Source organism: Thamnophis sirtalis, unplaced genomic scaffold, assembly GCF_051295495.1.
Source record: "Thamnophis sirtalis isolate CommonGarterSnake01/CBP01778 unplaced genomic scaffold, rThaSir2_p1.2 scaffold_3, whole genome shotgun sequence".
NCBI lineage: Eukaryota > Metazoa > Chordata > Lepidosauria > Squamata > Natricidae > Thamnophis > Thamnophis sirtalis.
Genome location: NW_028261383.1, coordinates 141,774,061 through 141,792,140, shown reverse-complemented (window position 1 = coordinate 141,792,140; position 18,080 = coordinate 141,774,061). Strand labels below are relative to the sequence as shown.

Here is an 18,080-nt window from a genome sequence, read left to right as displayed (position 1 = left end):
CTCAGTACTTACGACACTGAGCTTGTTGATCAGAAAGGTTGGCAGTTTGGCAGTTCGAATCCCCAGTGCTGCGTAATGGGGTGAGCTCCCATTACTTGTCCCAGCTTCTGCCAACCTAGCAGTTTGGAAGCATGTAAAAATGCAAGTAGAAAAATAGGAACCACCTTTGGTGGGAAGGTAACAGTGTTCCATGCGCCGTCAGTGCTCTTCAGCTTTGAAACGGAGATGAGCACTGCCCCCTAGAGTTGGCAATGTCTAGCACATATGTGCGAGGGGAATCTTTACCTTTATCTTTTTACATTTCTTTAGGGAAGGAAACTATCAGTCCCTAAACTAGTCTTTCTGGTCTTCTAATGATGCACCCATTGCCATTGTAACTGAGTCCAGCCACCTTACAGCTGGTCATCTATCTGTTTTTTCCTTCTACCTTTCCTAGGGTTTGGGGCCTTTTTCAGAGTATTGTGTGTCTGAATTAGGCTACATTAGGTAGGATACAAAATAAAGATATCAAATGTTACCTTAAGAAATACTGTTGACCTGGCTCTTGGGGGGGTAACGCAGATCAGATTAACTTTAGTAAATATTCTAAGTGAGTTTACTATATGGGGACAGACATTGAACATTAATTTGGGTGGAATCCAAGGGCGGTGATAGAAAAAGGTGCAAAAAGGGACCATGAAGGACACTTTTAAATTATCCATGAGGAAGAATTCATTTGGAAGGTGGGCCCGTGAACGAAACCATCCAGTGGCAAAATCGCTTTTATTTAGCCCTCCTCCGAGGCTATCCAATATAAGGGGCCAAGCAGTGACTGCTTTACCGATGCATCCTTAATTTCCAATATTTCAGGGGAAGACACAGAGAGGAAGAGATCAAGCTATTTTTCCAAGGCACCTGAAGGCCAGAGAAGGAATAATGGATGGAAACTGATTGAGGAGAGATTCAACCTAGAAATAAGGAGAAATTTTCTGACAGAGCAATCAATCCATGGAACAGAAGTTGCCTTCAGAAGTGGTGGGAGCTTCATCACTGGAGGCTTTCAAGAAGAGATTGGACTGCCATCTGTCAGAAATGGTGTAGGGCCTCCTGTTTGGGCTACAATGACCTACAAGGTCCCTTCCAACTCTGTTAATCTGTTAAATCTGTTAAATCTATCGCAACAGAGACGGTCGGACAAGCTGCTAGCCGGCATCGACTTTTCTCTTTCTCGCGCGCGCGCTTTCTCCTTCTCAAAACAAATCTCCGCTTTCCATTCCTCGTTCCGGAGTTCTCTCGCTTGTCCTCTGATTGGCCGGAGCGCGGCGCAGCCCCGGCCAATGAGGCCCGAGCTTCTCGTGAATGAAGTGTGTGTAATTTGTGAGTTGTGCTGTGGAGTAAAACAGATCAAAGCGCTACGAGCCGGAGTTTGTGGCTCCGGTAGGGGAGAATTGGCCACTTTGGGAGGTGGGCGAGAAGAAAAAAAAGAGGCGCCGGCGGAGGGGGATTCTCCAAAGACCCCCATGAAGCAGGAAAGAAGCAAGTGATCGCCCCCCCGGTCAAAGCTGACTCGTCCGCCTGGGGTCTGGATCAGGTGCTTCTCCTCTTGCTCCGTCTTTCCCATCCCAAAGCGGAATGCTGTAGCCCGGGATCCCGCGCGCGCCGCCGGGAGAAACGGGGCTCTCTCTCCTCCAGTTCACAACACCCGAAACCATGAAGAAGCGCCAGATCCGGAGCTGCCTGCCCGCGCTAACGCTGCTCCTCTGGTGGAGCGTCCGCTCGGCAGGTTCTCAAGCAGGTAAGCTCGCCTCTTGCGCTCCGCGGCCTCGGGTGGCTTGTGAGCGGGATCGCGCGGAGGAATGGCCCTTTTGCAACCTAGGCGATCGAGGGTCTGTTTTAGCCCCCAACAGGATCTGAAGCTGTGGGCGTGTTGAACGCGGGCGAGATGCTGGCTCGCTCGCTCGCTCCCTGGGGATCGGGAAGGAAAGTTTTCTCGTGTTTTGTCAGCGGCCGGGAAGGGGAAGCGTGCGAGAGTTTCGCCTCAACGACCGACGCCTTTGAACCTGCGTGTTGCTGCCGCCGCCGCGAGGCAAAACCTGTTTGTCTCCCTCCTAGGACACCCCACCACCACCACTTTTCCCATCGGAGGGAGCGGGGGCGAATGGTTTAGGTTGAGTTGAGTTTGAGTTGAGTTTGTGCGTTTCTGTCACTTTGGGAAGCTAGATCGCCGGCTGAGTCGGCGGGCTTTAGGAGGAAACGCGGGGTATCCCCAAATCCCGCGAAGGGAAAGGCAAAACTGAAAGGCAGAGGAATTTGGGAAATGTGGTTTCACCGGCTTCGTCGCCTAAATCGTTCTCGGCGTGAAAGGCGGCGAAGGGCTGGGCTTCGCGGAGTTTTCTTTACCGGAGGTGGGTGGGTGGGGAGGGAGGGTTATTAGGGCATTAGTCAAAAGCCGTGAAGAACCCCCGGCTTGTTTCTAGCGCCTTCACTTGTACCAGCGAAAAATTCACGAGTGTCTCAGAGCATGCACAGAGAGCGTTTACTCTTCCATTACGGCCCACATATAACTTAAATAACCGAAACCTCTTATACTGTACAACTGAGATTAGAAGTCATAAAGTCTGGTTTGCAAGTGATTTTGAACTTTTTTTATAGATTAAATTTTGCTCAGATCTATTACTGTTATCCTTAGTAAACTTGTTTTCCAGAATACTTTTGACAGCCGTAAACATTTAAATTTTTCTGAGGAAAAAAAAAATCACATGCACAGACATATACTATTTTGTAGTATATTCAAACTATAAATGGTATTTTCAATTGCAGCTTCGATAGGATCTATGTGCCCAGACTAGCTGAAGAAGAAAAATATGCTTTGGCTAGGCATCTTGGCTGATATTAAGAGAGGCAAAAAGAAATTGATAGTTAGATGGGGTGGACACTTCCCAGAGGTCCTGTATTCATAAACTATTTAAAGGAGTTTTTAAAAAAATCAAAAAGCAGGGACAAACTTTTCTCTCAAGAAAGCAGGAAATTTATTGGATTGGTACTGTGGCATTTCTGTTTCTTTGACAATCAAGGGAGATGACATGAATAAAAACATCAAAACACCCTAAGAAAAATATAGACAAAAATTTACACATTACAATAAAATATAGTCAAATGTAAGAAATGTTTGTGGAAGGGATGCGATGGGCTTTCACCAACCTCCTAGATACTGCCTGTGTACAAATTATGCAGAGGAGGCTTCTGATTAAGTCGCATCTCCTTGTATGAGGACTTCTTAGAAACTTTCAGCGTTCCCATCATCCACTGCTGAGTTGCATCACCGAAAGGAGAGGGAAAACTTATTTTGCAAACCCTGACTCAGACTAAGCTGTCTGCATAGTGGGGAGGAAGGTGCTGATGATAAGAATAAACAGACACCAGTAAGAAAGGAAAGGGTTTGATTGGCGAAGAGCTAAGTCCACTGGGTCTTGTTTTATGGCTTCTTACACCAACCGTCAGTAATAAGGGGGAGATTGTTTAAACAGATACTATTCAGAAGGTTAATCATGCCATCTAGACATTGTACAACTTCATAGGTGCCTTTCTTCCTTAGATTCTGGACGTAAAGACACAAGACGTAACTTTCCTCCTTTTGAATATTTTACTCCCTTTGGGCACCTAAGGCATGATTCCCATCATTCCCAGCCACCATGACCATTCTTATTTTCTCAACTTACATTTCCAGATTGTAGATGATTTCCTCAAACTGATAAACTGGCTTCACCAGTCAGTCTCCAGATTGTGAAGATTTCAGAACCAAACCAAGAAAGTCAGATCCACTGGATTACCAAATTTTGGAATTGATTGAGAAAATCAGTTTGATCCTGACCGGCCTTTGGAAAAAACATGCTTGTACATATGCCAGTGTCTTAAATGACCCTTTTTTTTTTTTCCAAATTGATGTCTGATGTAGTTTGATGGTTTAAACGGTTTGGAATACAATTTGGGGGAAAAAATCAAATCATTGTTTTAATTGAATTATCTTCAAATCCAAATGTCTGAATGAAATAATTGCACAGCCATAATAAATTATGCTTGAATCACTAAAGTATTTCCCAATGAAGCAAACATTTGTAATATCTACCTTTCGGGTTACCAAAAACCCAGTTTTCCTTTCCAAAAAGATACAGAAAATAACTAAAACCAGAGAGAAAACAACTTTCCTTACAATGAAGGAATTATGGCAGACAGAAAATCATTTCAACATCTCTCTCTGAGACTTCTCTACCTTTGGCAGAATGAGATCATAACTGAGAGGGCTGATCTTGGGTGTCTGGGTTAGAAACTCCATGTGGGACAAGAATACATCATCAGGACTTTGAGGGTTTTTTAGGTCCTCAATTAGCGACCACAATTGGAATGGCAACTCAGTGTTTAAGTGAAGTAGTTGCTAAGTGAAACTGCAACTGTGCTTATGATCCTACGTCAGCTTTCTTTAACTTTGCAGATTTGTGAAGATTGTGAATACAAGAAATAGTTGTGAAGTTATTTTTTTCATCACTGTCCTAACTTTGAACAGTTGCTAAATGAGTTGGTCCCTAAACAAAGATTACCTATATGTACCTGCTGCTAGAAAAGGGAAGAGGGATTCTCTTTCAGGTGCCAAAATACCTGAGTGGCTTTGGATGGCGAAGTATTTAAGAGGGGCAGCCATCCTTACCTACTCCACCTCGAATAGCAAAACTTTAATTCTCAAACCGAGGCCAGTCTCTCAGAAGGCCACTTTATTTCTCCTCCTCCTCCTCCTCCTCCTATCTAAACTTGAAAGTCTGTTTTACTTTGACACATTCCTGGTGCTTGAAATATAGAAAACAACAATTCTTAAAAAGGAGGGTCCAGAGAAGCCAGCTGCTAGTTTGGCCAAGCTCGGAGGGTTGTGAGCTGAAATGGAATTGCAAGCATTCAAGTTTAATTAGGATGCAAATCTGGGAGGCACTCATCCGATTAGCCCCAGCCTGACTTCCATTGCAGACAGATTTGGAACATTTCTCCACTTGCAAAAATGCCCCCAGGAAGGAAGGGGAGGGCTGTGTGTGTGTGTGTGTGTGTCACTGGGTCTCCCTCCTTTGTCCTGGTCCTCCAGAATCCAGCTCCCTTCAAAACTCATTTCTTCCCATCTAACTGAGGAGTAAAGGGACATCATCCTCCCAGGAATGCTGCCGATATGTTTTTGCTTTCTTAATTGAGGGATTAATGGATTAACAAACTGTCAAGTGCATCGTGTTCAGCTGAAAAGCAATGCATTAAATCACAACCAACACTTGGTGGTTGCCTGTAGCCAACTGCCAAGCAGGTAGTAGCGTCTCTGTAGGGCATGATTGAGTTAGAATAGACCATCGAAGGTCTATTTTTTTTAATGTGGAACTTTGCTTGCTCTGTCATGGCAACCATCTTGGCTTTTTTTTTGCCCTGTGCCCTATGGAAACCTCAGATAAAGGGAACAGATGAGAAGTGAGAAACGAAATTGTTGGCTTGAGTTCATCAATTACATCAATGGCTTGAGTTGACCTGAACTCTCATTTGCATCTGCTGATGGGCTTGTCTCTTATGGTGCTTCCTTGCTCCTTTAAGGCTGTTTCTAAGAGATGCTTAGAGTGGTCCTACCTGTTTGTCCATGTATCCGACACAGCCCATCCCAAAGTTGCTTTTACAAAAGGCGATTGGTCTTTCTTGGGTTCTTTTTTCTCCTAACGTTTCTTTAGAACAGGGGTCCCCAAACTTGGCAACTTTAAGACTTCAACTCCCAGAATTCTCCAGTCAGCTAACGAGTTGAAGTCCACAAGTCTTAAAGTTGCCAAGTTTGAAGGCCTCTGCTTTAGAACTAAAGAAGCTTCTTGGATGAGAAGAGAAATATTAGGCTGGGGAGATCCAAGAAAGTCCAGTTACTTTTTGGAAAAGTATCTTTGGGACAACTATGACCTTGATAATTGAGTATCTCCAAGCCAGACATAGCCTGTCTATTAGAACCTCTTCTGATAATAAAGCATTGTATAAATGAGAAGGGGTGTGTGTGAAATGATAACAGCTGATTTAGCTCAAATCGAACAGGAATTTTTTTTTTTAAAAAAGTATTCTCACAAAGGCTTACTTCCCCAGCAAAATACCTAATGGGTAAATAAGCTACACATTCCAAAGTAACAAAGCAGCATAAACATAAGATGCAAGGAGGGATAAAACTAGTGAAGGGAAATAGGAAAATACAAAGACACAAAACTACAGAGATAACATTATTTTGTATTTGTATCCCTTATTAGTGGAAATCCAGAAACGGTTATCCCCACCAAACAGTATCTCTGCTGCTCCAATTAAAGTGCTTCCTTTTAAGCTTTCTAAATAATGCACAGGCTTTTTAAAATGTGCCTGAAAAGGTGTGTATATATGTGTGTGCCATGTGTGTTTCTGTTAATGTTTGCACTTTTGAACGCGATTTTTCCTAATAGTCTTTTTTTTTTTACTAAGCATTTTGCTCATCATAATGTGATTCTTGCTTGTCATTTGCACCACAAGTACACTTGCTGGTATCTGTTTTTCACCTGAATTATGCACAGAACCCAGAAGATGGCTAATACCAAGGCATAAGTGTGTTTTAGTTCAAGCCTTGCAAACAGGTGTTCATTAAAAATTAAAACTAGATGTGTTCCCTCCCCTTCCCTGTAACTGCTTGATTTGGTATTTCATGTTGATGCAGAGCTTGATTTTTGGTGACATTTTTACCTAAATCTTTGCCTTGTGCTGTGATACACGTCTTCATCAGCGATTCACCCCTTAAACAGCTAAGTGATTAAGTCATCAGATAGAGAGGCAGCTGCACTTTTAAGGGAAGGCGCCTTTTCTGCGTGCCTGTAGCTGTGCCTGTTTTTGCAGCCAGCGTTAGAGAATGGTAGTCCAGGTCTCCCCTTCAGAACTTCTTCTGCTTGCTTGTTATGGGAATGATTCCAGAAGTAGACTGGTCAGGATAGGTAGCTTTGTAAAATCTTCCTAATTTGTCAAAAATCCCACCAAACCTCCTTGGCTTCCTTCTTTCCTTCCTTCCCTTCCTTCCTTCCTTCCTTCCTTCTTCATCTCCTGCCTTTCTAATTTATCTCCGTCCTTCCTCATCTCCTGTCTTTCTCATTTATCTCCTTCCTTCCTTCCTTCCTCATCCCTGTCTTTCTCGTTTATCTCCTTCCTTCCTCATCTCCTTTCTCGTTTATCTCTTCTTTCCTTCCTCATCTCCTCTTTCTCATTTATCTCTTTCCTTCCTTCATTCCTTCCTTCCTCATCTCCTCTTTCTCATTTATCTCCTCCTTTCCTCCCTCCCTCTCTCCCTCCCTCTTTCTCCTCCTAATTCTCCTTCTCGTTCTCCTTCTCCCTGGGTTAATGAGCTGATCTCTTCTTTCGCAGGGTCTGGTGGCAGCTGGAGGACAAGTGCAGTGAACTTTGTTTATGTTTTTGCAAACAGGGTTTATACTAATGAGCCCTCTTGCTCGCCTCTCCCTGGTTTATAATAGAGGCAGGGTTTCCCTGGTTGCTTGGAACCAGTTTTGTGTCAACATTCTTGACCTCTGCTAATTGCTTTCCCCTTGTATGCCACTGTGATTGTCAAATGGAGAGAAAAACAAACAGTGCCTGTCGGAACAACAGGGAGGAACCCTCCCCTTCTTCAGTAGGCCCAGTTCAAAGCATATACACACCTGCCTGAGACAAACTGGGAGTAGGGAGAAACCAAAGCTGCTTTTAGAGTCCTTGAATCACAATTCTGCTCTCAAACAATGGCCTAAACACTTTCCTTTAACAATAACAAGAAGTTTCACCTGAAACAATATTTTGATAAATGCACTTAGATAGGTTTCCTGGTATCTTTCATACATTTAAATGCACAGAAAACAACTTTTTTAAATAAAGTTTTTTATTTTTTCATGTATATTATTACATAGCCAACATCGTATTGTATTATTAAATGTTTACATCAATTCAACTTACCATCAACTCCCCAAAACAATTACTGGCTCTTCTGCTCTCCATACACCACATTTGTCACTTTCTTCTCCCTCTCTCCTCCCCCTCCCTACCTCCTTTCTTCTCTCTGTCACCCTTCTCTTCTCTACTTCCCCTTCCTCTCTCCTTCTCCTCTCTCCCCTTTTCAGTCCTCCTTTCTCTCCTCCTCTTCCCCCCTCCCCGCCCTCTCTCCTATCCCTCTCTTCTTCCCTTACCTCTCTCCTCTACTTCACACTCTTCATCTCATTTACTTGGTGTATTTCAGTTTCTGAGCGAGCTCCATTTTATGAGAAAACAACTTTTTCCAGAGTCGCATTTATAAACTCTCTACCAACACGATCATTCTAATGCCTTGATGTTTTCTTCGGCTTAACGCAGAATGTGATTTCTTACTCCCATTTACTTTGGGAAGATGATATCCAAAAATGATACACTGAACATGATCCACCTGGGATTAAGATAAAAGTGGAGTTGCACTTTTGAGTTGCCTGCATTTAAGTGCCTGCATTTTTTATTTTTAAATGTGCCACCCAGTTGCAAATAAGGGGTTTGGTTTATACCTTGCATGCATTGCTTAAGATGCAAATCAAAATACTCATTAAATTATAAAGCCTGACCTCATCCATGAATTCCCTTTGGCTGTTATTTGGACTCATTCTAACTCTTCTAGCTCAGGGGCCTTCAAACGTGGCAACTTTAGTCTTGCGGACTTCAATTCCATGCTGGCTAGAGAATTCTGGGAGTTGAAGTCCACAAGTCACAAAGTAACCAAGTTTGGAGACCCCTTGTCCTAGGTTAAAATGTAGCCTCTCCAAGGACATCCTATCTTGATCCGAAGGTTATGAAATCCATCTCAGCTCCCCTGAAGCCCTGTCCCAATATCTCCTTAGCACTCTCTTCCTCTCAGCATTGCTCTTTCCAGTTATCAGCCTCTCGGTGTTCACACTTCCAAAGTGTGTTGTATTTTTTCCATTCCAGAAAGAACCCTTTTTAAGGAGTACAGCTCTTAAGATGGAACACAGTTTTTGCTTTTCTAGCCATTCCCTGCTCTGTTAATAGACCTAAGCATTTCTACGAAGGTCCTTTTTTCAAAATTCTTGTCCAATGATTGTATCTTAGTTAGGGACGCACTTGCAAGTCAACTGCACCCAGTTCCTCCCAACTGTGTTTGCTCCCAATTCCTTCTCGGCAGGTCACCCTGCAATCAAACTCTGAGCAAGAGCAAATAAAATGCACTGGCCCAGGCAAACCCTCAACTCCAATCCCCATCATTAGCAAGTGAGTCAAGCCTCATGTCCCCAGGAAAGGGAAAGCAGATGCTTAAAAGCCTCCCACAGTCTATGGTGTCACTGATTTAGATTACCCTTTCTCCTAGACCAGGCCTGTGAAACTAGTGACCCGGATACGGCCCACACAGGCCACGCCCACCCTGGCTCAGATTCGGCCCGCAATGCTATCGAGTTTGACACCCTTGTCCGAGACTGCAGAGTGGCTTCAAGGGATGCTGCCCCTTTTTCTAAATTTACATCCATCTGGCAAAACAATTTAGGAGATATTGGAGTGCAAAATAAGCAATAGTGAAACCTAATAATGCATCTGCTTTCATTTGCTACAGATTCAACTCTCTCTCCCCCCCCCCCTTCCTCTCTCTGTGTCCCCTGTTAAGTTAGTTTTGAACTCCTGGCAACTACCAGGACTAGTCCCTGCAGTTTTATTGGCACCATTTTTCAGTTGCCCTTGGCTGCTTCCTAGGACTGACAGGGACTGGCCCAAGGTTACCCAACTGTCTTTGGTCTAAAGCAAATCCAGAGCTGATGGCCTCAACTACTATACCAAGCTGGCTCTAGAAACTGGATTTCTCAGGCAGAAATGCAAAGGTATGCTGTTCAAGACAAACTCTTTTTGCCCAATGTTAAACACAATGGGTGGAATTTGATATCATAATAATCAAAGACAACCCAACCACATTCTGACTTCAGGTTCTTGATAAGGCATGTTTAAGTTTGGGTTTGTATGTTTGTCTCTTTAAGTGTTTGTGTTGTACATATGTATTTGTCTGGAGGAGGAAGAGGAGATCTATGGGCTGAGAGGAAGATGTTCAAGAGATAGTAGTGGTCCACAGAGGCAGTTATTTCTCAGATACGTTTGTTTCTCATTGGAATGCCTCCAGTTTCTAGCTCAGACTGAGTTTGTCTCTCCAAGATTAAAGACCTCTTTGTTGCCAGAGAATGCCTTTTCTTGTTTGCTAAGTTAAACAGGACTAAAGATCTTAGCTCTCACGCTTGGTGTTTCATATGAAAAATGAGAAGAGTTCAGTGAATTCACAACGGTAGTGTTTACCTTCACTGGAACTTGATTGTGGATGCCAGGAAGCTATAACTGATAAAATTTAAAGAAATAATTAGCAGGTCTTGTGCCAGCAAAATGGTTTTCGCTGGCTGGGATGATTCCCTGGAGAGAAACAGCCTTTCGTACAGGTCTAAATGCGATCTAGCCATCTTGCTGGAGAAACAGCCTAGAACAGGGGTCACCAACCTTTTGGACCTCAGGGACCCTAAATTCATAATTTTAAATTCTGTGGACCACTAATATGAATTAGTGACGGGATAGGGTCCTTCAGGCACTTAGCTTGGCCGTCTGTTAGCAGAGAGAAGCGCCCAGGATCAACCCTAAGTTTGCTGTCCATTGCAGGACATAGGACACAGAAATCTCAAATGCGGTCAAGAATGAATGTTTGTCTTGTAGCCAGCCCGGATGCTAGATCGGCTCCTTGCACACTCTGTTTTTTTGAGCTGAGCCGAAGTTTCGCACACCGCTCACTGAAGAGTCCCAGGGAGGGAGGGAAGGGCTGGAGCTACTAAACAGGCAGCCAAGTTAAGTGCCTGAAGGACCCCATCCCGTCAGCGAGTGGAGTAATTGCGTTGGCGGGCTGTATCCGGCCTAGGGGACAGAGTTTGAGGATCCCTGATTTAGTGCAATATAAAAAATGCAAAAACTTTTCTGCGGACCACCAAAATTTTCTCATGGACCACCAGTGGTTCACGGACCACCAGTTGGTGACTACTGGCCTAGAATGCACTCATCTCATGGACAATTCTGCGAGCGAAGCAGCTCTGAGACTTTTGTTAGGAGGGCTGGGCATGTTTTGGTCCTTGAGATGCATGGAACTGCTCCACTTGCCTTGAAGTTCTTGTGCCTTACCTACAAGAGTGAAAATTTAAGAGGGGGATACTCAGAACTGAAGGGCGCATGAGGCAGAGGCTGTTCAATTGCACACTCTTTCCCCCAAAGCAAAGCAATCCCTTCCATGATCCTCTTCTTCATTAGGGAATCCAGGGCATGTGGTGGCAATGAGGGAAGAGCTTAGGAATTGGGGTGGGGAGAGGATTGCAGTTTAAATATTGGAACAGGACTCTTGCAGCCAGACTCCTGTCTCGAGTGTCCATTTTCTAGTTTCTAGACCTCAAAAACTGCAGCGTCCTCAAGGGTGATCAGGGCCAGGAGCCACCTCTGAGCACCAGCCAGCTTTTCAGAGTTCCTGTAAAAAGGATAAAACGATGAAGAGAAATCTTACCTGTCTACTTGAAGACAAGAGGGACGTGCATAGAAAGGGTAACTGGGCAACACAGTTAGTTGTAAATACTTGTCAATATTTCAAACTGCCAGTTGCAAAATAAGACCGATGAATCAAAGTGCAAAGTGCTCTGGCAGGTTTTCCCTCCTTTTTATAATAGTGAATTTTAATTCTAATAATTTTTAGAAGTGGGCGCCCACCCCCACTCTGCCAGAGACGAAAGCACAAATACAACGGATTGGAACTGAGTCTTCCCTACATGAACTGCTAAACTCCTTTTTTCAAGCTCTCAAGTCCTTTCTGCCTCCCTCTAGTTTGCCACATTGCAGAGTCCAGGTACTTTGAAAAGGGAAGTAACAGCAATTAGTAACAGCAATTCCCCTTAAACAGGCGAATCCTTATTTTAATAAGAACTAGAGAAGACACCCATTTCAGCAAAGACCCTCTCAAAAGAGAACCTCTCATCCCCAGCCCTGAGAATGATTCCCGTACCCAATACAGGATGTCCTCCGCCCTACAGCTCCTGCCCCTACTTAAGACCAACAAGTAAATGTTGGTCATCCTCTACCTACTGCTTTTCCAGATGTGTCACACCTGTCAGGTGTAATTGGGATGGGGAGAGTAGTAGGGGATTGAGAAAGGCTCTACTTCAGATAGTGTAGGACCGTAATGGCGAACCTATGGCATGCATGCCACAGGTGGCACATGGAGCCATATTTGCTGGTACGGCAGCCCTTGGCAGCCCTTAGCTCTGGCACGCATGTGCGCATGGGCCAGCTGATTTTCGGCATTCCAGAGGGCTGGGGGAGGCCGTTTTCACCCTCCCCAGGCTTTAGGAAAGCCTCCGGAGCCTGGGGAAGGTGAAAATTCCCCTCCCGTGCAGGGGTTGCTCGTCTATGTGCGGTGCGGGGGGGGGGTTGTTTGTGCATGCACAGTGGGGTTGCTCACACATGCGCAGGTGGGGGGGTTGCTGATGCATGTGCCATCACTAATCTAGGAGGCTGAGTCCTGGCACTGATTGCCTGGCTTGCTTTCTCTGTCACCCCTCCAAATTTTCAGCAGAGACTTCCTCAGGCCAATCTGCCTGGTAGAATGGCAGGGCTGCCCAAGGGACCGTGCCCCAGTCCTTCCTCTGCACAGGGCTTTAGGCTGTCAGAGAGAGACATAGCCAGGCTGGGTAGGACGGTCCCTCCCATCTGTGTCACTCGTGGAGGGACCTTTCATAACAGGTAGGGCTGGCTGAGTAAACAGCTCCCAGCAATAACAAGGACTGCTGGCCATGAAGCAACCCAAATTGGCAGCAAGACAAGAGGGAAGATATGGGAGGGAGGGTCTGCTCTGGGGGGAAAAGACCTGTGATGGGTCTTATATTTCTAGCCAGGGTTTCTTTATAGACAAGCAGTGGAGTTCTTGAGACAGGAAGCAAGAGAAAGAGAGGGAACTCTCAAGTCCTTGCCAGCGCTGAACAACTCTGGGACAGTGAAATAGCAGTAGACTTATATACCGCTTCATAGGCCTTTCAGGCCTCTCTAAGCGGTTTACAGAGAGTCAGCATATTGCCCCCAACAATCTGGGTCCTCATTTTACCCACCTCGGAAGGATGGAAGGCTGAGTCAACCCTGAGCCGGTGAGATTTGAACCGCTGACCTGCTGATCTAGCAGTAGCCTGCAGTGCTGCATTTAACCACTGCGCCACCTTTGCTCTGAAAGTTTGAGCAGAGAGAAACTTTGTGGAAGCTCACCGTGGAGGGACTCTAAATTACATCAACCAGGTCTGGGCAGCACAAAATCCAGGCGAGCCACTAGATGGTAGCAGGCAGCCTGCTTTTTCTGTATCTCTTGGCTGCCAATTGACTAGGCACCCCAATTTTTGATGCCCAGATGTGATAACCCTATTTACTCATTGCTGTATTATCTAATGCACGCACCAAAATGACCCACGTTTTGTTTAACCATGACTTCTTAAATGTCACTATTGGCTGGCTTCCCTCTACATCTAAGCCAAATCAAACAAGCCACATGAAAGCTGAATGTTGTACGTGAAACCGGTCACCGTCAGCCTTGCTCTCAGCCCGCTTCCCAGAACCCTCCAAGCTGAAGAAGGCTCTCCCAAGAAGCCTTCCAAGAAGGCTCTCTTTTGATTCCTTGCTCTATTTCAACGATTTGCATTTCCTTCCCTAAAGAAAAGTAAAAAAGGTAAATGTAAAGGCTCCCCTCGCAGATATGTGCTAGTCGTTCCTGACTCTAGGGGGAGGTGTTCATCTCCTTTTCAAAGCCGAAGAGCCAGCGCTGTCCAAAGACATCTCCGTGGTCATGTGGCTGGCATGACTAAACACCAAAGGCACACAGAACGCTGTTACCTTCCCACTAAAGTGGTCCCTATTTTTCTACTTGCATTTTTACATGCTTTTGAACTGCTAGGTTGGCAGAAGCTGGGACAAATAATGGGAGCTCACTCCGTTACGTGGCACTGGGGATTTGAACCACCAAACTGTCGACCTCTTAAGGTATGTTAGGTCAAAAGAGAGGAAACCTGCGTTTGGCTGTTTCCATGGGCGTAAATTATGAGCGTAGTGAAACAAGACTTCTTTTTGAAAGATACAAGTCTTCTGCTCCTTCTCTCTGTTTTATCTTTTATGTTGTGCTAAAATTAATCAGGATCTGGGGTAAACCAGGAGAAACTGAATGCTTGCCTTTTTTCCCGGGGTTGAGATGAGAAAGGAGGAAGTGGTGGGGGAGCAACCACCTGTGCCCTCCAGGGCAGCTGCCTGTGCTAATTTTAGGCCTTTCAACATTGACCTTGGCCCTTGCAAAAATACCTTCCAGAGTTTGCCTTCTTGGACATTCTTGCACCTCCCTCCTGACCAAGGGTTGCCCTTTGCAGCTTAAATAGGGCAGGGGAAGTTCTCCACACAAGAATTGCTATTTTGCTGTATTCTCTTTTTCATATTCTTTTCGTTTTCCATTATTTTCTTTGCCATGGTGTGAAAATTCAGGGTGCCTGACCCCAATAGGTCCACCGCATTTTATGCTTCTGATAATATGAGGTCTCTAGATAGCTCTGATGTCTAACTCTCCTTTTTGTACAACAGACCTGAGACTTCAAGGGAAGTCCTGAGAACGCAGATGAACCAAAGTTTCCAGCATACGCCTAGTGTCATGGTGGAAGGGAGTTTGAGTTGCTTTCCCTCTCAATTTGGCAACTGCTGGGAGTCCATCATAGATAATTTTGCTTAAAAAAATGGATGGATTCAGACTTTGTTGATTAAAACACTGTTTGGCCTGCCTAGAACTTCTTACCTTCTCCAGGTTGGAGTGAAGGTGGTATTATAACTGCGCTGCAGGCGTTTTATTCCTTTTCTTTTGGAGAATCTTATCAAAACCTCATTGAAGTCTTAAGGGTAGACTGAGTGAATTGCCTGCATATCAGCGATAGATACTGGACAGAAGCCTCCAAGACGTTTCGATTTGCTGGAGGACAAAACTTGGTATTTCACTGGATTTCCTTAACTGAGATGGAGGATGTTGCACTCTTCACAGCAGGCAAATAAGATTCCAGGTCTGGCCTGGAAAGCATTTTTAGGGGAAACCCAGGGATCGGAGGGGTCTTGCTTTGTCTAGGGCAGTGATGGCGAACCTTTTCGGCATCGAGTGCCCAAACTGGAACGCGCATGCATGTGTGTGCCAGAAACCCAAAGACTAGCTGGCCAGTGTGACCATGCCTGTTTTTGGCCATTTTCCAGGCCATTTTCCGGTTGCTTTTTGAAAAATAGCCTGAAAACGCCCCCCAAAAGGCCTGAAAAACAGTCTGGTTTTGGGGCATTTTTCAGGCCATTTTTTGGCACTCTGGCACCTGCGAAGACCAGCTGGCTGGCATGCATGTGCGTGTCGGAAATCAGAAGAGCTGCTGGTGACTGCGCACATGCTCACAGAGGCGGATGTCTGTGCCACCTCTGGCATGTGTGCCATAGGTTCGCCATTACGGGCCTAGGGCTTCAGCAAGTTGTTTGGAATCCAACCATGTTGAAGCTAGTAGTATAAAAAGTCTCTGGGTGGAGATTAATGGGAAAACCGTCTGCTGCTTTACATCTAATTGACGGTCACATTTAATTGTACAGGAAGGAACTCCTTGAGTCAACTACCAAATGACTGTCACTCCTTTTCTTGGACTTGAGAAACTTTCTGGTCTGCATGTTAATTTGTTGACTTCTGAGTCACCATACTGTCACTGGAAAGGGCAGGGTTAAAATTTCAGCCCCTTTTTGGTGGGGCTGCATGAATTTAAGAGGCAAATAAGCACCCTAAAGTCCATCAGCCCAATTTGGAGCAGGTTTAGGGAGTATTAAAAGGAAAACACAAGGTGCTTTAATTCTCCTCTACCCCAGTGTATTATTCCCCCCCCCTCCGAGTCTGCCATCAAAAGTACAGTAGCAAGGCTAAAGAAAACGAGGTAGGATACAATGCAGAAATGCACGTACATAGACAGACCCTTTCAAACTGTCTCTCTTTGTCCCCAACAAGCTTACAATTGCATTTCCACCATGTCACTGACAGTGCTTGAACAGACAGCTGCCTTCTTGATGCTCTCTAGAGAGGGTGAGACATATGTGTCACCAACAGATCTAGAGGGTACCATCAAAGGAAAGCGGGTCAAAGGCAAACTCTATTTCTCAAGTACTTGTGAGCTGGAGGGACAAACTATTTTTTTTTCTTACAATCATCACATCTGCAGGAGTTCAAAAATCGTAGGAGGCTTGCCAAATGGACAGTCTGGAACCAGTAGCTGTTTATTGCCTCCCAGCCTCTATTTTTCAGACTGGGGTTGGGGGGGAGTGTTGGGGGAATGGCTGGATATTCACTCGGCCTTTGCTTTTCCACCTGCCTTATAGGAAGCTGTTGACATGTTCTGATCACAGCGGCCTCTGATAATGTGGGGAAAATAGAGTGATCGCTAATTACGTCTCTGCTTCTTTCATTTCCACTAAAAGGCAGCTTAGACAGAAAGCAAATTCTCTTCCAAAAGTTCTCGGCAATTGAGACTCCAGCAATGGACTACATGACTTCGCTGATCATCCTTGTTTCATACAGGTAGTCTCTGGAAATATTCTAGGGGACATAGGAGAGAATTATGGGGGATTTCTTCTGTTCAAATTATAGTTGGCCCTCGACTTACAACAGTTCCTTTAGTGAGCATTCAAAGTTACAATGGCACCGAAAAAAGTGACTTATGACCGTCTTTCACACTAATGACCGTTGCAGGCGTGCCCACAGTCACATGATTAAAATTTGGTTGCTTGGCATCTGACTCATATTTATGACGATTGCAGCATCCTGGAGACATGTGATCCTCTTTTGCAACCTTCTGGCAAGCAAAGTCAATGGGGAAGACAGATTCACTTAACAACTAACAACTAATTAAGAATTCCAATGACTCACTTAACAACTGTGACAAAAGCAATCGTAAAATGGGGCAAAACTTACTTAACAATTGTTTTGCTTAGCAAAGGAAATTTTGGGTTCAATGGTGGCCGTATGTAAAGGCCTACCTGTACATTAACCCCAAAGAGATGAATCAAAGCAGAGGTCAGCCAATGATGGGGCTGCTTTTTACTCCTCGTGACCGAAGAAGCTTTTCCTCTTATCTACCTGCCTCCTCATCTATTGTTACCATGGATGAGAATTAGGGGAATTGGTTTCCACACCCCTGGAGGTTGCCCAATTGGAGAAAGCTGCAGTAAAGTTACCCAAAAATAAGGGTCGGCTTCAAAAAATTTAGCAAGGGGTTTTCTGCCCAATTGATGTGTAGGCATGGCCATGGTGGGCATGGCCTAGTTGGCCTCCTGCACCGACTAGGCCAGGAGTCTGAGGGAGGCGTTTTTGCCCTCCCTAGCCTCCGGAGGCCTGTTTCTGGCCTTCCCAAACTTCCAGTAGCCCCCTTTTTCGCCCTCCACAAGCCACCATGTGCACCCTGTGCTTACCTTCATCCAAAATGGGCCGCATGGGGATTCCTGGGAGGGGAGGGGTGGGCGGGGCCAGCCAGAAGCGGGATTTAGGGGTTCTCCAAACTGCACAGAATCTTAGCTAGAGATTCTCCCAAACCCTTGCAAATTCCTAGCAGCCCACCCCTGCGACAAAAGCCAAACTTAAACTACCAGTATCTGCACCAGGATTTTGGCACCAAAAACCCTGACTGCACTGACAAGGTTGCTGTGGGAAAACCAGTGAATCTCTGAACCGTGGTTGACTGCACGGAAGGAACTGCAGAAAACGCCTGCTGCTTTCAACCAGCTCTTGAGCCTTCCTTCCCGTAAACCCCTGTGCAGAATCAAACCGCATGATTCACACAGACAAGGATGGCGGTGGCTCTCTCTCTTTGATGGCCCTAGCTGGTCCCATTTGGCATCAGGAGGAAAAAGCATGGCTGGGATGGGCACTGTTTAGTAGCAATTGGCAATGGCTGAGTGCCAAGTCTGAGGTCATTGGCAACCAGTGAGTTATAGAAAATGGA

The 18,080-nt window shown here is 45.2% G+C and overlaps 1 protein-coding gene across 1 annotated transcript in view; it reads left to right on the top strand.

Annotated features, from left to right (window-relative positions):
* The first annotated feature begins 1,374 nt into the window (after nt 1-1,374).
* ERBB3 (erb-b2 receptor tyrosine kinase 3) overlaps nt 1,375-18,080 on the top strand; it is a 109,064-nt gene continuing 92,358 nt past the window's right edge. Inside the window, exon 1 of the mRNA XM_087710264.1 lies at nt 1,375-1,774. Within this exon, the coding sequence (XP_087566390.1) occupies nt 1,690-1,774 (85 nt within the window). The 5' untranslated portion in view covers nt 1,375-1,689. The remainder of the gene's footprint in view (nt 1,775-18,080) is intronic.